At 52.7% G+C, this 15,072-nt stretch overlaps 1 protein-coding gene across 1 annotated transcript in view; it reads right to left on the bottom strand.

Annotated features, from left to right (window-relative positions):
- LOC128974721 (acrosin-like) overlaps nt 1-3,413 on the bottom strand; it is a 75,969-nt gene extending 72,556 nt beyond the window's left edge. Inside the window, exons 1-4 of the mRNA XM_054391417.1 lie at nt 3,340-3,413; nt 2,820-3,017; nt 613-872; nt 107-252 (exon numbers count right to left, since the gene is read on the bottom strand). Coding sequence (XP_054247392.1) covers nt 107-252; nt 613-872; nt 2,820-3,017; nt 3,340-3,413 — 678 coding nt within the window. The remainder of the gene's footprint in view (nt 1-106; nt 253-612; nt 873-2,819; nt 3,018-3,339) is intronic.
- Between the last annotated feature and the right edge of the window lie 11,659 nt (nt 3,414-15,072).

Below are 15,072 nucleotides of genomic sequence, written 5' to 3'. Positions count from 1 at the left end.
AGGGGTGGGAGGGTGAGTGGCCAGAGCAAGCCCATGCTAGAGCCTGCTTGGGTGGTTGTGCCAGGGCTGCTGGCACTATTGGGCTTGACTTGCAGCAGGTTCCTACCTGGCAGGTGTCGATGCGACCCTGGGGGTAGCCAGCACAGAGGTTGTGGCTGTGGATGGCTCCTGCATACCAGTGGCTGCTGTTGCAGATGTTGAGGTCGATGAGGTAGACTCTGGCCTCCTGCAGCCCAAGTGGTAAATCCCCAGCTGTGAGCACAGAGAGGAATTAGCCCCCAGCAGCTTGTGGTGTCCCCTGTCGAGGTGAACCCCTCCCCAAGGGCTTGGCTTTGCACCTGCCGGGCATCATGTCCCTGGCACCCTTTGGGCCACAGCTCAGACCAGTCTCTCTAGAGTCATCTCTGCACCCCACAGCCTGGCTCTGGCTTTCCCCTCTGCCTTCAGCAAGCCCAAGCTGTGTCCCCACAGGGGACCTTTGGGCCACGGCTGGGACCAGTCTCTCTAGAGTCATCTCTGCACCCCACAGCCTGGCTCTGGCTTTCCCCTCTGCCTTCAGCAAGCCCAAGCTGTGTCCCCAGCAGCAGGGCAGAGGCCGTGCCAGGCACTCACCTCTGGCCCTGGTGGCCCCCCAGCCGCTGACCCAGCAGTTGGTGAGCTCTGCGACGTGCAGCGAGGCGTCGGGCACGCAGGCCAGCTGCACCTGGTAGCCACACTGCACAGGCTGGTCCAGCTCCAGCAGGGCGATGTCGTTGCTCATGGTGTCGTTGTCATAGCCTCGGTGCAGCAGGATCCTCCTGACGTGGCGCAGCTGGGCCTCGGGGCCTGGCTTGTTGAAGTAGGTGATCCCGGCCAAAACGTAGTAGGTGCGGCTGGAGGTGCAAGGAGGGCATGCAGAGGGGGCTCAGAGGGAGCACAGCCCAGCCCTGCCGTGTGGCAGCCCAGCTCAGCCCAGCCCTGCAGCAGCCCAGCCCAGCCCTGCCCTGCAGCAGCCCAGCCCTTCCCTGCGGCAGCCCAGCCCTTCCTTGTGGCAGCCCAGCCCAGCCCTGCAGCAGCCCAGCCCAGCCCTGCCCTGCCGTGTGGCAGCCCAGCTCAGCCCTGTCCTGCAGCAGCCCAGCCCTGCCCTGCCCTGCAGTAGCCCTGCCCTTCCTTGTGGCAGCCCAGCCCTGCCCTGCAGCAGCCCTGCCCTTCCTTGTGGCAGCCCAGCCCTGCCCTGTGGCAGCAGCCCAGCCCTGCCCTGTGGCAGCCCAGACTTGCCCTGAAGCAGCCCAGCCATGCTCTGCAGCAGCCCAGCTCAGCCTTGCCCTGCGTCAGCCCAGCCCAGCCCTGCTCTGCAGCAGCCCAGCCCTGCAGCAGTCCAGCCCTGCAGCAGTCCAGCCCTGCCCTGCAGTAGCCCAGCCCTGCCCTGCAGCAGCCCAGCCCAGCCCAGCCCTGCCCTGGGGCAGCCCAGCCCAGCCCAGCCCTACCCTGGGGCAGCCCAGCCCAGCCCTGCAGCAGCCCAGCCCAGCCCAGCCCTGCCCTGCAGCAGCCCAGCCCAGCCCTGCCATGTGGCATCCCAGCCCAGCCCTGCCCTGCAGTAGCCCAGCCCAGCCCTGCCCTGCGGCATCCCAGCCCAGCCCTGCCCTGCAGTAGCCCAGCCCAGCCCTGCAGCAGCCCAGCCCTGCCCTGCCCTGCAGCAGCCCAGCCCTGCCCTGCCCTGCAGTAGCCCAGCCCAGCCCTGCCCTGCCCTGCGGCATCCCAGCCCAGCCCTGCCCTGCAGTAGCCCAGCCCTGCCCTGCCCTGCAGCAGCCCAGCCCTGCCCTACCCTGGGGCAGCCCAGCCCAGCCCAGCCCTGCCCTACCCTGCAGCAGCCCAGCCCTGCCCTGCCCTGCCCTGCAGCAGCCCAGCCCTGCCCTGCCATGCAGCAGCCCAGCCCTGCCCTGCCCTGCAGTAGCCCAGCCCAGCCCTGCCCTGCCCTGCGGCATCCCAGCCCTGCCCTGCCTTGCAGTAGCCCAGCCCTGCCCTGCCCTGCAGCAGCCCAGCCCAGCCCTGCCCTACCCTGCAGCAGCCCAGCCCAGCCCTGCAGCAGCCCAGCCCAGCCCTGCCCTGCGGCAGCCCAGCTCAGCCCTGTCCTGCAGCAGCCCAGCCCAGCCCTGCCCTGTGGCAGCCCAGCTCAGCCCTGTCCTGCAGCAGCCCAGCCCAGTCCTGCCCTGGAGCAGCCCAGACCAGCCCTGCCCTGTGGCAGCACAGCCCAGCCCAGCCCAGCCCAGCCCAGCCCAGCCCTGCCCTACCCTGCAGCAGCCCAGCCCAGCCCTTCCCTGCAGCAGCCCAGCCCAGCCCTGCAGCAGCCCAGCTCAGCCCTGCCCTGCAGCAGCCCAGCCCAGCCCTTCCCTATGGCAGCCCAGCCCAGCCCTGCAGCAGCCCAGCTCAGCCCTGCCCTGCAGCAGCCCAGCCCAGCCCTGCAGCAGCCCAGCCCAGCCCTTCCCTATGGCAGCCCAGCCCTGCCCTGCAGCAGCCCAGCCCAGCCCTTCCCTATGGCAGCTCAGCCCAGCCCAGCCCTGCTGCATCCCAGCGCTTCCCTGCCCTCTGCTTGCCAAGGGAGAGAGCAAAGCAGCACTGTGGAGGCTGCCTCTGCCCCGGCATTGCCTTAGGCACAAGGAAGGTTGAGCTGGAGGCTACTGGGGAGCCTTGGCACCAGCCCAGCCTTCTGCTGAGCACTTCCTCGGCTGGGCTGGGCAGTGCCCAGGCGCTGGGCATGCAGCAAGGACCGAGGATGGGAGGGAGCGACAGGGGCAGCTGCCGGTGCCCTGGGGAGATGCCCGTGGGCTGTGCCTCCTTACCCGGTCCCCACGAAGCAGTGGGCTGCTGTGAGCACCCACTGGGAGCTGATCAGGGACCCTCCACAGATGTGCCCCATTCCTGCTCCCACGGCTTGCTGGATGCTGACGATCCAGGGCCAAGCCCCTGGCTGGGCGCTGACGCCACCCACGACGCGCGAGGTCCCATGGTAGGAGGCCATGGGCCGGAACCCGCAGGTGCTCCTGCAACCAGAAACTCCAGAGAGTCCTGCTGGGGGCTCCTGCTCTGCAGGCTGAGGGCAGCCCTCTGCCCTCCCCAGCCCACGTGGCACAGACAGCAGGGCCAGGGCCACCCTGGGATGTCCGTCTGTCCATCTGTCAGCCCCTGGCTCTGCTTTAGCTCCACAGGTGAGCTGTGCCAGCAGCCAGGTCCTGCCCAGGAGTTGAGGCTCCCAGATGGGCTTTGGGGAGCTGTGGTGTGGGCACGGGGGACAAGCGAGCACCCTGCAGTGAAGCCCATCAGGGTTGCCCTGGCTCCCTCCCAGAGCCTGGCCCGGCTTACCCACAGTAGTTCCAGAAGGCGAGTGCAGGCTGGCACAGGGCCAGCAGGACAAGGAGGGGCAGAAATGTCTTCATGGCAGTTGGCACAGGTCAGCCTCGAGAACCAAGCTCTTGTTGCCAGCAGAGCAGCAGCTGACTGTGCCCACAGGACTCACGTTGCCATGGTACCCTTGACCCTGGGACTGATGTCACAGAGTCACTGCTGCTGGGTGCAGTGTCCATTGGGATGGGTGGGGAACATCATAGGATCATAGGAAAACAAACTGTTTGGGTTGGAAGGAACCTGTAAAGCTCATCTGGTCTAACCCCCTGCCAGAGCAGGTTGCACAGGGTGGCATGCAGTTGGGTTTTGAATGGCTCCAGAGATAGAAACTCTGCCACCTCTCTGGGTAGCCTGCTCCAGTGCTCTGCCATCCTCATAATAACTATGTTCCCCTCCTGTGATGGAACTCCTTTTGGTTAAGTTTGTGCCCATTTCCCTTTGTCTTTTCACTGAGAACCACAGAAAGTTTTTAAACTGTAGTTAAGATTCATGACCAAGGACCTGAATAGCTGCAAGAGAGGTAATATGACAGGTAAAAAAAGAAGAAGAAAGAAAAAGGAAAGGAAAGGAAAGGAAAAAGGAAAAAGGAAAAAGGAAAGGAAAGGAAAAATGAAAAATGAAAAATGAAAAAGGAAAAAGGAAAAAGGAAAGGAAAGGAAAGGAAAGGAAAGGAAAGGAAAGGAAAGGAAAGGAAAGGAAAGGAAAGGAAAGGAAAGGAAAGGAAAGGAAAGGAAAGGAAAGGAAAGGAAAGGAAAGGAAAGGAAAGGAAAGGAAAGGAAAGGAAAGGAAAGGCAAGGAAAGGCAAGGAAAGGAAAGGCAAGGCAAGGCAAGGCAAGGAAAGGCAAGGAAAGGCAAGGAAAGGAAAGGCAAGGAAAGGCAAGGCAAGGCAAGGCAAGGCAAGGCAAGGCAAGGCAAGGCAAGGAAAGGAAAGGCAAGGAAAGGCAAGGAAAGGCAAGGAAAGGAAAGGAAAGGCAAGGAAAGGCAAGGAAAGGCAAGGAAAGGAAAGGAAAGGAAAGGCAAGGAAAGGAAAGGCAAGGAAAGGAAAGGCAAGGAAAGGAAAGGAAAGGAAAGGAAAGGCAAGGAAAGGAAAGGAAAGGAAAGGAAAGGAAAGGAAAGGAAAGGAAAGGAAAGGGAAAGGAAAGGAAAGGAAAGGAAAGGAAAGGAAAGGAAAGGAAAGGAAAGGAAAGGAAAGGAAAGGAAAGGAAAGGAAAGGAAAGGAAAGGAAAGGAAAGGAAAGGAAAGGAAAGAAATCCATCCCTGGGGAGGGGCTTTTGACAAGGGATTCCTCTGATGGGATGAGGGGCTATGGATTTGAGCTGGAAGAGGGGCAATTTAGATCAGATGTTAGGAAGAAATTCTTCAACATGAGAGTGGTAAGGCACTGAAACTGTTGCCCAGGGAGGTCATGGATGCTCCCTGGAAGTGTTCAGGACCAGGATGGATGGGGCGTTGAGCAAGGTGGTCTAGCGGAAGGTGTCCCTGCCCATGGTGGAAGGGTTGGAACTTGGTGATCCTCAGTGAATTTACAGATGATACCAAGCTGAGAGGTGCAGTTGATAAGTCTGAAGGATGGGATACCATCCAGAGGAACCTGCACAGGCTGGACAGCTGGGCTGAGGAGAATTGCACAAGGTTGCCCAGGCAGGCACTTGAGGCAAGGTCAGGCTTTACAAGGCTCTGAGGAACCTCATATAGTGGAGGATGTTTGTGCCCACTCTGGGGGAGCTGAGAGAGATGACCTTTGGTGGTTCCTTCCAACCCAAACAATTCTATGCTATAATGACTCTTACATTAACCACTAGCTGAGCAGCCAGGCAAGGTGTGGTTGCTGCTTCATTTCTCTATTTCCTTTGTGTGTGTGTGTTTGATCCGTTTTGACGAACAATCTCTGCTGTCTCTGCTTCTTATGGAACTGCCTCTTGATGCTGTGCCTTCCTTCCTCATTTGTTCTGTTCTGGCACAGGCATTATACATCCACATGAAGCCTGAAGGGAGATTGCTGAGCAGTCACTCCTTTGCCTGCCATTACACTCCTTCACTAGGCAGAAGAAAAGGCACAGCATTGTGGCCTTGGAAAGATGTAGCTTCTACAGTGCAAGTAAAATTGATGATGTACTAATTTGAGAGTTTTTTGGTACTTTTCCTCTTCTTAATTACGTGTTTTTTTTTTTTTTTCCTTCCTGCCTTCCAATTCCAACTTGATAGTTTAGAATTGAACTTGGTTCTTATTTCAGCAAAACCAAAGCTGTAGCAAGAGGAGAGGAAACAGAGCTGCCTTGCAGAGAGTTCTGCTTCTTTTCTCCTAGAAGAAATGAGGTGGGATATTGACTCAATATATTTGAAGTCACCTAGCTGGTAAACCTAAATTAGGACTCTGCAGCCCTTATGCCACGAGTGAAGATTTATTAATAATTAACTTAGGTGTGCCAAGTTATTCTCTATATACCCTAATGATGATGAAGCCTAGGTTTTCAGTTAAGGAATCTGAGGTGAGGTCAATGATAGGAGCTTCTACTGCTGTGGCCTGACAGTTCACATTGATGTTGGTGTCTAGGAGACAACTATCAGCCTTTAAATAATTTTGAAAGAAGTCTGGAATGATTTAAATTAAGATTTGTCTTCAGCTTTTTCAGAAGCCAGGCTATGGGCATGTTTTCTTTCTTGCCCCTTGCCTGGAGCAGAGCCCTGTGAGGAGAGGCTGAGGGAGCTGGGGGTGTTGAGCCTGGAGAAGAGGAGGCTCAGGGCAGACCTCATTGCTCTCTACAACTACCTGAAGGGAGGTTGTAGCCAGGTGGGGGTTGGGCTCTTCTCCCACGCAAGCAGCTGCAGAATGAGAGGACACAGTCTCAAGCTGTGCCAGGGGAGGTCTAAGCTGGGTGTGAGGAGGAAGTTCTTCACAGAGAGACATTTGCCTTTGGAATGTGCTGCCCAGGGAGGTGGTGGAGTCACCATCCCTGGAGATGTTCAAGAGAAGCCTGGATGAGGCACTTGGTGCCATGGTCTGGTTGATTGGATAGGGCTGGGTGATAGGTTGGACTGGAGGATCTTGGAGGTCTCTTCCAACCTGGCTGATTCTATGATCCTTCCCTTAAATAAGTACACTCTAGCATTTTGAGGCAGGGACTGCTTACCAATGGATTTTCCTGAACTTAAAGCAATGTTTCTCTGTGATATAAACAAAGGAGATAAAGGACCTTCCTTTTTGCTGCAAGGCTAAAATACTTCTGAGCTTCATAAAGTTCTGCTGCGGGCTGCACAGCAGAATTACAGAGTCCTTTCATGTTGGACTGTTGTGTTTTGTTGGTTTTTTTTTTTTTTTTTTCTTCAAATATCTTTCTGATACTATGAGGATGCCTCACAATATGATTTCAAAATGAAAGATGCTGAAGGGAAAAGCAGATCAGAGAACTATTTTTGTCTTTAAAGAGAGCTACGTGTATGCCCAGATGTATAAAAATGTCAAACATCATGTTCCAGAGCTGAATGTGTTTAAATTTGTGCTTCTAATTATCACTCTGAAGTAATGCCTTCAGTTTAAAATCCATGCTCTCAAGTAGTGCTTTCAGATGGTACAATGCTCACTTGAAAGTTTGTTCTCCTAGGTGAGACTTTTGCTCAACATCCATCAGTCAAAGAAGATTTAAGTAAAGCAGATGTGGCTTACATCTGCTCTAGTTTTACTTGAAGGATTGAAGCAGTACTCTGAGCTCTTCCCCAAAAGCAACCTGACTAAAGTGCAGTTGGAAATATTCAAATGGGAAATAGCCAAATTGGAAATATTCAGGAAATATTCAAGTTACAGAATCACAGAATTGTCAGGGTTGGAAAGGACTTCAGGGATCATCTACTTCCAACCCCCCTGCCATGGGCAGGGGCACCCCACACTAGATCAGGTTGCTCAGAGACACATCCAGCCTGGGGAAAACAAAAAACTCCATGACTCCCCATTCCAGTGCCTCACCACCCTTATGGTGAAGAACTTCTTCCAAATGACTAATTCTACCCTCCTCTAGCTTGGAAATTGGAATTATTCAGATCAAAGGACTTATTTGTTGTTTTTCTGAGGTAACATCACTGGTCTTGAGATAATATTTTTTCAGTCTGGGATCTCAAGGTCTAGGGGCTGGGGTGGAACAATTGTCTGTGGGTTTTGGTGAAGCTGTACTGTTTTTTACTGTAGTTTTTAGTGAAAGGGAGAGAGAGAGTAAGGAAAAAAATGACATGGCTTTATAGCCTTATAGAATCATAGAATCAGTCAGGGTTGGAAGGGACCACAAGGATCATCCAGTTCCAACTCCCCTGCCATGGGCAGGGACACCTCACACCAGATCAGGCTGGCCAGAGCCTCATCCAGCCTGGCAGCAAACACCTCCAGGGATGGAGCCTCAACCACCTCCCTGGACAACCCATTCCAGGCTCTCACCACTCTCATGGGGAAGAACTTCTTCCTCACATCCAGTCTGAATCTCCCCACTTCCAGTGTTATTTCATTCCCCCCAGTCCTATCACTCCCTGACACCCCAAAAAGTCCCTCCCCAGCTTTCTTGGAGCCCCCTTCAGATCCTGGAAGGCCACAAGAAGGTCACCTTGGAGCCTTCTCTTCTCCAGACTGAACAGCCCCAACTCTCTCAGTCTGTCCTCATAGGAAAGCATCTCCAGGCCTCTGCTCATCCTCATGGCCCTCCTCTGGACACCTTCCAGCATGTCCAGATCCCTCTTGTAACAGAGGCTCCAGAACTGGATGCAGTACTCCAGGTGTGGTCTCACCAGAGCTCAGCAGAGGGGGAGAATCACCTCCCTGGCCCTGCTGGCCACACTTCTCTTGCTGCAGCCCAGGCTCTGCTTGGCTCTCTGGGCTGCAAGTGCACATTGACAGCTCCTGTTAAGCTTCTCCTCCCCCTGCACCCCCAAGTCCCTCTCCTCAGGGCTGCTCTCCAGCCAGTCCCTGCCCAGCCTGCATTTGTGCTTGGGATTGCCCTGACCCACCTGCAGGACCTTGCACTTGGTCTTGTTGAACCTCATGAGGTTGGCCTGTGCTCAGCTCTGCAGCCTGTCCAGGTCCCTCTGGATGGATCCCTTCCCTCCAGAGTGTCTGCTGCACCACACAGGGTCTTTGCCTGCTTAGAGCACCTGTGCTATGAGGACAGGCTGAGGGAGCTGGGGATTTTCAGCCTGCAGAAGAGAAGGCTCCAGGGAGACCTAATAGCAGCCTGCCAGTACCTGAAGGGGGCTACAGGAAGGATGCAGAAGGACTGTTTGCATTCTGTGGTGACAGAATGAGGGACAATGGCTTCAAACTAGACAAGGGAAGATTTGCATTGGATGTTAGGAACAAATTCTCCACCATGAGAGGAACAGGTTGCCCAGGGAGGTGGTTGAAGCCCTATCCCTGGAGATATTCAAGGTGAGGCTGGACAGGGCTCTGGGCAACCTGATCTAGTTGGGGATGTCCCTGCTGACTGCAGAGGGGATGAGCTTTGGAGGTCCCTTCCAACCCAGACCATTCTATGATTCTACGATTCTATGACTTCTTTCTACATAATATAAACACCTGACTGCTGATTCCAAAAGGAGAAAAAAATAAACTCAGGATTTTTTCACCCTCTCATCACAGCTGCCAGTCTAGTATTTACAGCACTTCCCTGGCAATTCCCTGAGGCTAAGGAAAGGAATATGTCTTCAGCATGCTGGTTGAACTTGCTGTTCCATCAAAGCTAACTAGTGACACCACCTCCAATATCACAGCTATGCTGAAGGCTGGCAAACAAAATAGAGCAAGGAATCTGCTTGTGCTCAGAGGGAGTTCCTGGCTTTGCATGAGCAAGGCATCCCCTCTAAAACACTGAGGTGCCTAGGAAGTGGAGGAAAGCATCTTTCCACCAGCAGATCTGTGTTGAACATTTGTACTGGCAGCTTTGAGGTGTCACCCCATTCAGAGGGTGCTTAGATGGTCCTTCAGGGACCTGGAGTCTGTGCCTGGTTCCTAAAAGGTACAACTGCACAGTTCAGGCATCCAAATCTTTCTGTGGATGTGGCCTCTGAGTCACTCCCTGGGCTAACCATCCTTTGCAGTATTAGCTGGAGAGAAGGTAAGGTCCTTGCTCATGGCAAAATTCTGACAGAGCCAGAGGGAGAACCCTGCTGCCCTGCACTTCATCCATCAGCCACATCTTACTGTTTCTTCTGCCTCTTTATTGGTCATGCCTTGATTTGTGAGCTGCTTGCCAGAAGGTGGCCAGCTGATAAGCTAAAGGTGTGAAGAGAAATCCAACCCATGCAAAGGCAAACAATGCACTCAGCAGCCTTGCAGCTCTCACTTCAGAGGAGGATGGATAGGAGAATCAGGGGGGTGGGGCCACCTCCACAAACCTGCAGGTTCCTCCAGCTTTCTATTAAATGGCTGTTCAATTCCTCCTGTTGTTTCTCTGTCAGCTTTAAACCTCAGAGTCTGTGTCTTTGTTCTCCAAGCTTTTCTTCTTTGCTGTGAGTGTTGTCTTTGAAACCTGTGTGGCTACCCAGAGGAGAATGAGAGTGAGATGTGGTCCTTAAAGCTGCTACCTCATGTTGCCAAGTAACCAGGGAGGGAAGATGCTCTGCTTTCCAGGGAGGGGCAGGAAGGATCAGAGTGCTTGTGTGAAAATAAGTAAGAGTTTCAATGTGCATATTTAAAACCAAAGAGTGAATGTTAAGAATGGGCAAGAAATCTAACTAAAGAAATATAGTATGGAAAAGCTCCTTTTGCTTTCTCTCTCTAGCTGTGGTCAAATCAGAGATGAGCTGTGCTGTTTTAACACAGTCCCACTGAAATCCATGTCTTTTGCATCCATGCCTGCCACTAGTGATACAGCAATCCAGATGAACTTCAGTGAGGAAAAACAGAATCACAGGTTGGAAAGGACAGCGTTGAGTCCAACCCCCCTCCCAAGCCAGATTCACCTAAAGAAGGTTACACAGCAACATATCCAGGTGGGTTTTGGATGACTCCAGAGATGGAGGCTCCACCACCTCTCTGGGCAGTCTCTTCCAGTGCTCCACTCCCCTTACATTAAAGAAGTTCCTCTTCATGCTTAGATGCAACTTCTTAAGTTCAAGGTTGTGCCCACTACTCCTTGTCCTGTCACTGGGCACCACTGAACAAAGCCTGGTCCCATCCTCCTGACACCCACCCTGTAAGTATTGATGAGATCCCCCCCTCAGTCTTCTCTCTACCAGACTAAAGACTCAGTTCTCTTAATCTTAAACATCTTCCCTGTGTAAGGAAATAGCCAGAGAGAACGGCTGCATCTGCCAACACCTCTATCTCTGTTTAAATCAACAGATTTTGCTATTTTCTTATGCATTGCTTTGCATCTCAAACCCAGCCCTCTGATTATGTTTTCAGTCTTTATTCCATGTCACTGATCAAAGAGAGCATGGTTAGCATTAGTGAGTTGAGGCTGAACATTTCTCTGCTCCTTTTTTCATAGAATCATAGAAGGGTTTGGATTGGAAGGGACCTTTAAATGTCATCTAGTGCAACCCTCCCTGCAGTGAGCAGGGACATCCTTGATAGGTCAGGTTGCTCTCATCCCTGTCTAACCTGGCCTGGAGTGACCCACTAAGATCCTGAGGGGACTGGAAGATCTGTCTGATGAGGAAAGGCTGAGGAAAGCTGAGAGCCCTGGGGCTGGTTAGCCTGGTGAAGAGCAGCCTGAGAGGGAATATTATCAATGATGATCAATAGCTAAAGGACAGGGGGCAGGAGGGTGGGACCAGACTGTTCTCAGTGACAGCACAAGGGGCAATGGACACAAACTGGAATAGAGGAGGCTCTGTGCATACAAAAGGAAAAAGATCTTCTTTTGGAGGGTGGCAGAGCACTGGAACAGGCTGCCCAGAGAGATTGTGAAGTTTCCTTTCCTGGAGGCATTCAAACCTGCCTGAGTGTGTTCCTGTGTGATTTATTCTGAGCTAGCAAGAGGGTTGAACTAGAAGACCTTCAAAGGACCCCTCCAACCCCCAACATTCTGTCATTTTGTGTGTCCAGGGATAGGACAACTGCCACTTCTCTGGGCAACCTGGGCCAGTGTCTCACCACCCTCATTGTAAAAAAATTCTTCCTTCTATCCAGTCAAAGTCTCCTTCTTTTTGTTTAAAACCATCAGCCCTTGTCCTGTCACAACAGGCCCTGCTGAAAAATCACTCCCATCTTTCTGATCAACCCTTGTAAGTACTGAAAGGCCACCAGAATGTCTCTCATTTTATTTATTTTATTTTTCTTGTAGTGTCTTCTCCATAGATGCCTGGAATTACTTTCATTTTTTTTCCCAATAAAAATAACAACCTCTTAGATAAATCCCATTCTGTGCCTAGACATTCAACACCTCATTTCTCATTAATGTGGAGAAACAAGCAAGGCAAGCACCTTGTCCTGGTGATGAACCAGCAAAACCTGTTTGGCCACTGCCCTGGGCAACCTCTTCCAGTGTCTCACCACCCTCCTGGTGTAAAACTGCTTCCTAACATCCAATCTGAATCTCCCCACTTCTAGTTTTGCTCCATTCACCCCAGTCCTATCACTCCCTGACATCCTAAAAAGTCCCTCCCCAGCTTCCTTGCAGGCTTCCTTAAGATACTGGAATGTATGACACCTGAGCAGTCCTGACTGCTTTCCCTTGAAGCACTCCTGCCTGGGCCTGTCCTTTCTGTGACTTTTCCTTTTGGTTGGCTTTTCTGTGGCCCAGCCTGGGGAAATGTGGTGAAACTCAACATCATGGTGCCCTGAAGAGGCTTTCTGTACCCTGGGGGGCACTTTCTCATAGTTGCAAACTTCACAGCATGCAGAGCTGTGAAGTGAAGCCCTGATGCAGCCTGACTGGCTTTGGCAGACCTTGGCACCTTCTGTGCATTCCCTTGGCAATAAGGAGCACTTAGGCACCCACTGCAGCTAAGTGCATCCTTTACACACACAGAAATGCAAACCTCAACTGGAAGACAATGTTCCCTTATCCAAAGGGTGTTAGATGTTGGCTCCTGTCCCTTTGGAGATGAGAGCTGAGATTCTCCCAGATGTACACCTTGTTTCCATAAGAATCTCTTGAACCCTGCTGAGGCCACACCTGCAGTCCTGTGTCCTGTTTTGGGCTTCCCAGTTCCAGAGAGACAGAGACCTGCTGGAGAGAATCCAACAGAGAGCCAGGAGGATGCTTAGGGGACTTGAGCATCTCCCTGTGAAGAGAGACTGAGAGCCCTGGGGGTGTTTAGTCTGGAGAAGAGAAGGCTGAGAGGGATCTGATCAATGTGGATAAATATCTGAGAGGTGGGTGTCAAGTGGAGGGGGTCAGGCCCTTTTCAGTGGTACACAGTGATAGGACAAGGAACAACAGCTTCAATCTTGAACAGAGAAGATTTCAGCTCAACATGAGGAGAAACTTCTTTCCAGTGAGGGTGACAGAGCCCTGGACAGGCTGCCAAGGGGGGTTGTGGAGTCTCCTTCCCTGGAGAGTTTCCAACCCCACCTGGATGCATTCCTGTGCAGACTCCCCTGGGTGATCCTGCTCTGGCAGGGGGGTTGGACCTGATGATCTCTTGAGTTCCCTTCCAAGCTCTGATATACTGTGAGCCTGTGAGACTGTGATAAGAAGCCCAAGGCATCCTAAGCAACATGACAGACTGCAACCAGAGCTGCCTTTTTACTGCTGCTGCAGTATTCTCACTGGGTTGGCTCTCTTCCCTCCCTTGGGGTTTGGAGGACCTCAAGGCAGTTTATGCTTTCAGGGAATGTTGAGGGAAAGCTGATGGATGTGGTCCCATGTGGACAGCCCCCTCTCTTCTGTCTATGCTCTGCCCAGGTGAAAATGCCATGTGGGAAGTAGCACTGCACTTCTTGGGAAGCTGCAAAGATGAGTAAGGCCCTGGAGCATCTCTTATGTGAGAAGGGAGGAGAGAGCTGGGACTGTTTTGCCTGAAGGAGAGAGAGCTCAGAGGGATCTTAACAGTACCTGGGGAAAGGAGAATGGAATCATAGAATTATAGAATCACAGAATGCTTTAGGTTGGAAGAGACCTTTAAAGCTTATCCAGTCCAACCCCTTCACAATGGGCAGGGATACCTGCAGCTAGAGCAGGTTCCTCAGAACCCCATCCAACCTGTGTTTCCACTTTTTTGGGGAACCTATTTCAGTGTTTCAGCACACTCATTGTAAAAAAAAAAAAAAAAAAAACAAAACATCTACCTTGTATCTAAACTAAATCTTCATTTCTTTTAGTTTCTAACCATCAGCCCTTGTCCTGTCAGAACAGACCCTGCTCAAAAGTCTGTCCCTATCTTTCTGGTTGGCCCTTTAAGTACTGAAAGGCCAGCAGAGGCTCTCCCTGGAGCCTTCTCCTTCTCAGGCTGAACATTGCCAACTCTCTCAGCCTGTTTTCACAGGATAGATGCTCCAGTCCTATGATTATCTTCATGGCCTCCTCTGGACCTGCTCCCACAGTTCCATGTCCTTCTTGTGCTGAGGACTCCAGAGCTGGCCCCAGCACTGCAGGAGGGGTCTCAGCAGAGTGCAGCAGAGGGACAGAATCCCCTCCCTGCCCCTGCTGCCCAGGCTGCTGAGGATCAGCCCAGGACAGAGCTGGCTCTGAGCTGTAAGTGCATGATGCTGGCTCATGTCCAGCATTTCACCCACCAGCACCCCCAAGTCCTTCTCTACAGGGCTGCTCTCAGTCGCATCCCCCAGCCTGTATGAGTACCAAGAATTGCCCCAACCCAGGTGCAGGACTTTGTACTTGGCCTTGTTGAACCTCATGAAGTTCCACAGGCCCACTGCTCAAGCTTGTCCAGGACCCTCTGGATGACATCCTGTCCCTCTGGTGTCAGCTGCACCACTCAGCTTGCTGCCATCTGCCAGCTGTCTGAGGATGCACTCAATCCCACTAGGTAACTGGTGAGGATCCACACAGCACTGGTCCCAGTATCACAGTATCACAGTACATTAGAGGTTGGAAGGGACCTCAAGAGATCATTGAATACAACCCCATTGCCAAAGCAGAACTGGCCCCTGAGGGACTCCACTTGTCCCCATTCCCCTCTGGACATTCAGCCATTGGCCACTAACCTCTAGATGAGGCCATCCAAAACATTCCTTATCCACATGACATCAGATCCTCATCTCTCTGCTTTAGACTGAAGGCTGTTGTGGGGCAGTGCCTTAAAGGCTGTACCGAAGTGCAGACAGATGACATCCAGAGCTCTTCCTGTGTCCACTGATGTCACTCCATCACAGAAAGCCACTGGTCAGGCAGGACTTACCCTTGGTGAAGCCATGCTGGGTGCCTTGAGTCACCTCTCTGTCCTCCATGTGCTTTAGCACAGCTTCTAGGAGGATCTATTCTGTGATCTCCAAGGGCACAGAGGTGAGGCTGACAAGTTCTCAGTGTCCTCCTTTTGACCCTGGTTCAGTGTTTGCCTTTTCACAGTCCCCAGTGAAGAAGGGAATAAACAAGACCCAGGCAGACCCTTCTCTGGTGCCCAGAGCCAGGAAAGGAGGCAATGAGCACCATTAGAAAAGCAGGGAATTCCACTTAAACATAAAAGACACTTTTTGTTTTCGGTGTGAGGCTCATCCAGCACTGCAGCAGGTTGCTCACAATGGTTGTGGAGCCTCCATTCTTGCAGATACTCAAAATGCAACAGGACCCAGCCCTGAGCACTGGGGTC

Source organism: Indicator indicator, chromosome 23, assembly GCF_027791375.1.
Source record: "Indicator indicator isolate 239-I01 chromosome 23, UM_Iind_1.1, whole genome shotgun sequence".
Lineage (NCBI taxonomy): Eukaryota > Metazoa > Chordata > Aves > Piciformes > Indicatoridae > Indicator > Indicator indicator.
This window is presented reverse-complemented; position numbering and strand designations above follow the sequence as displayed.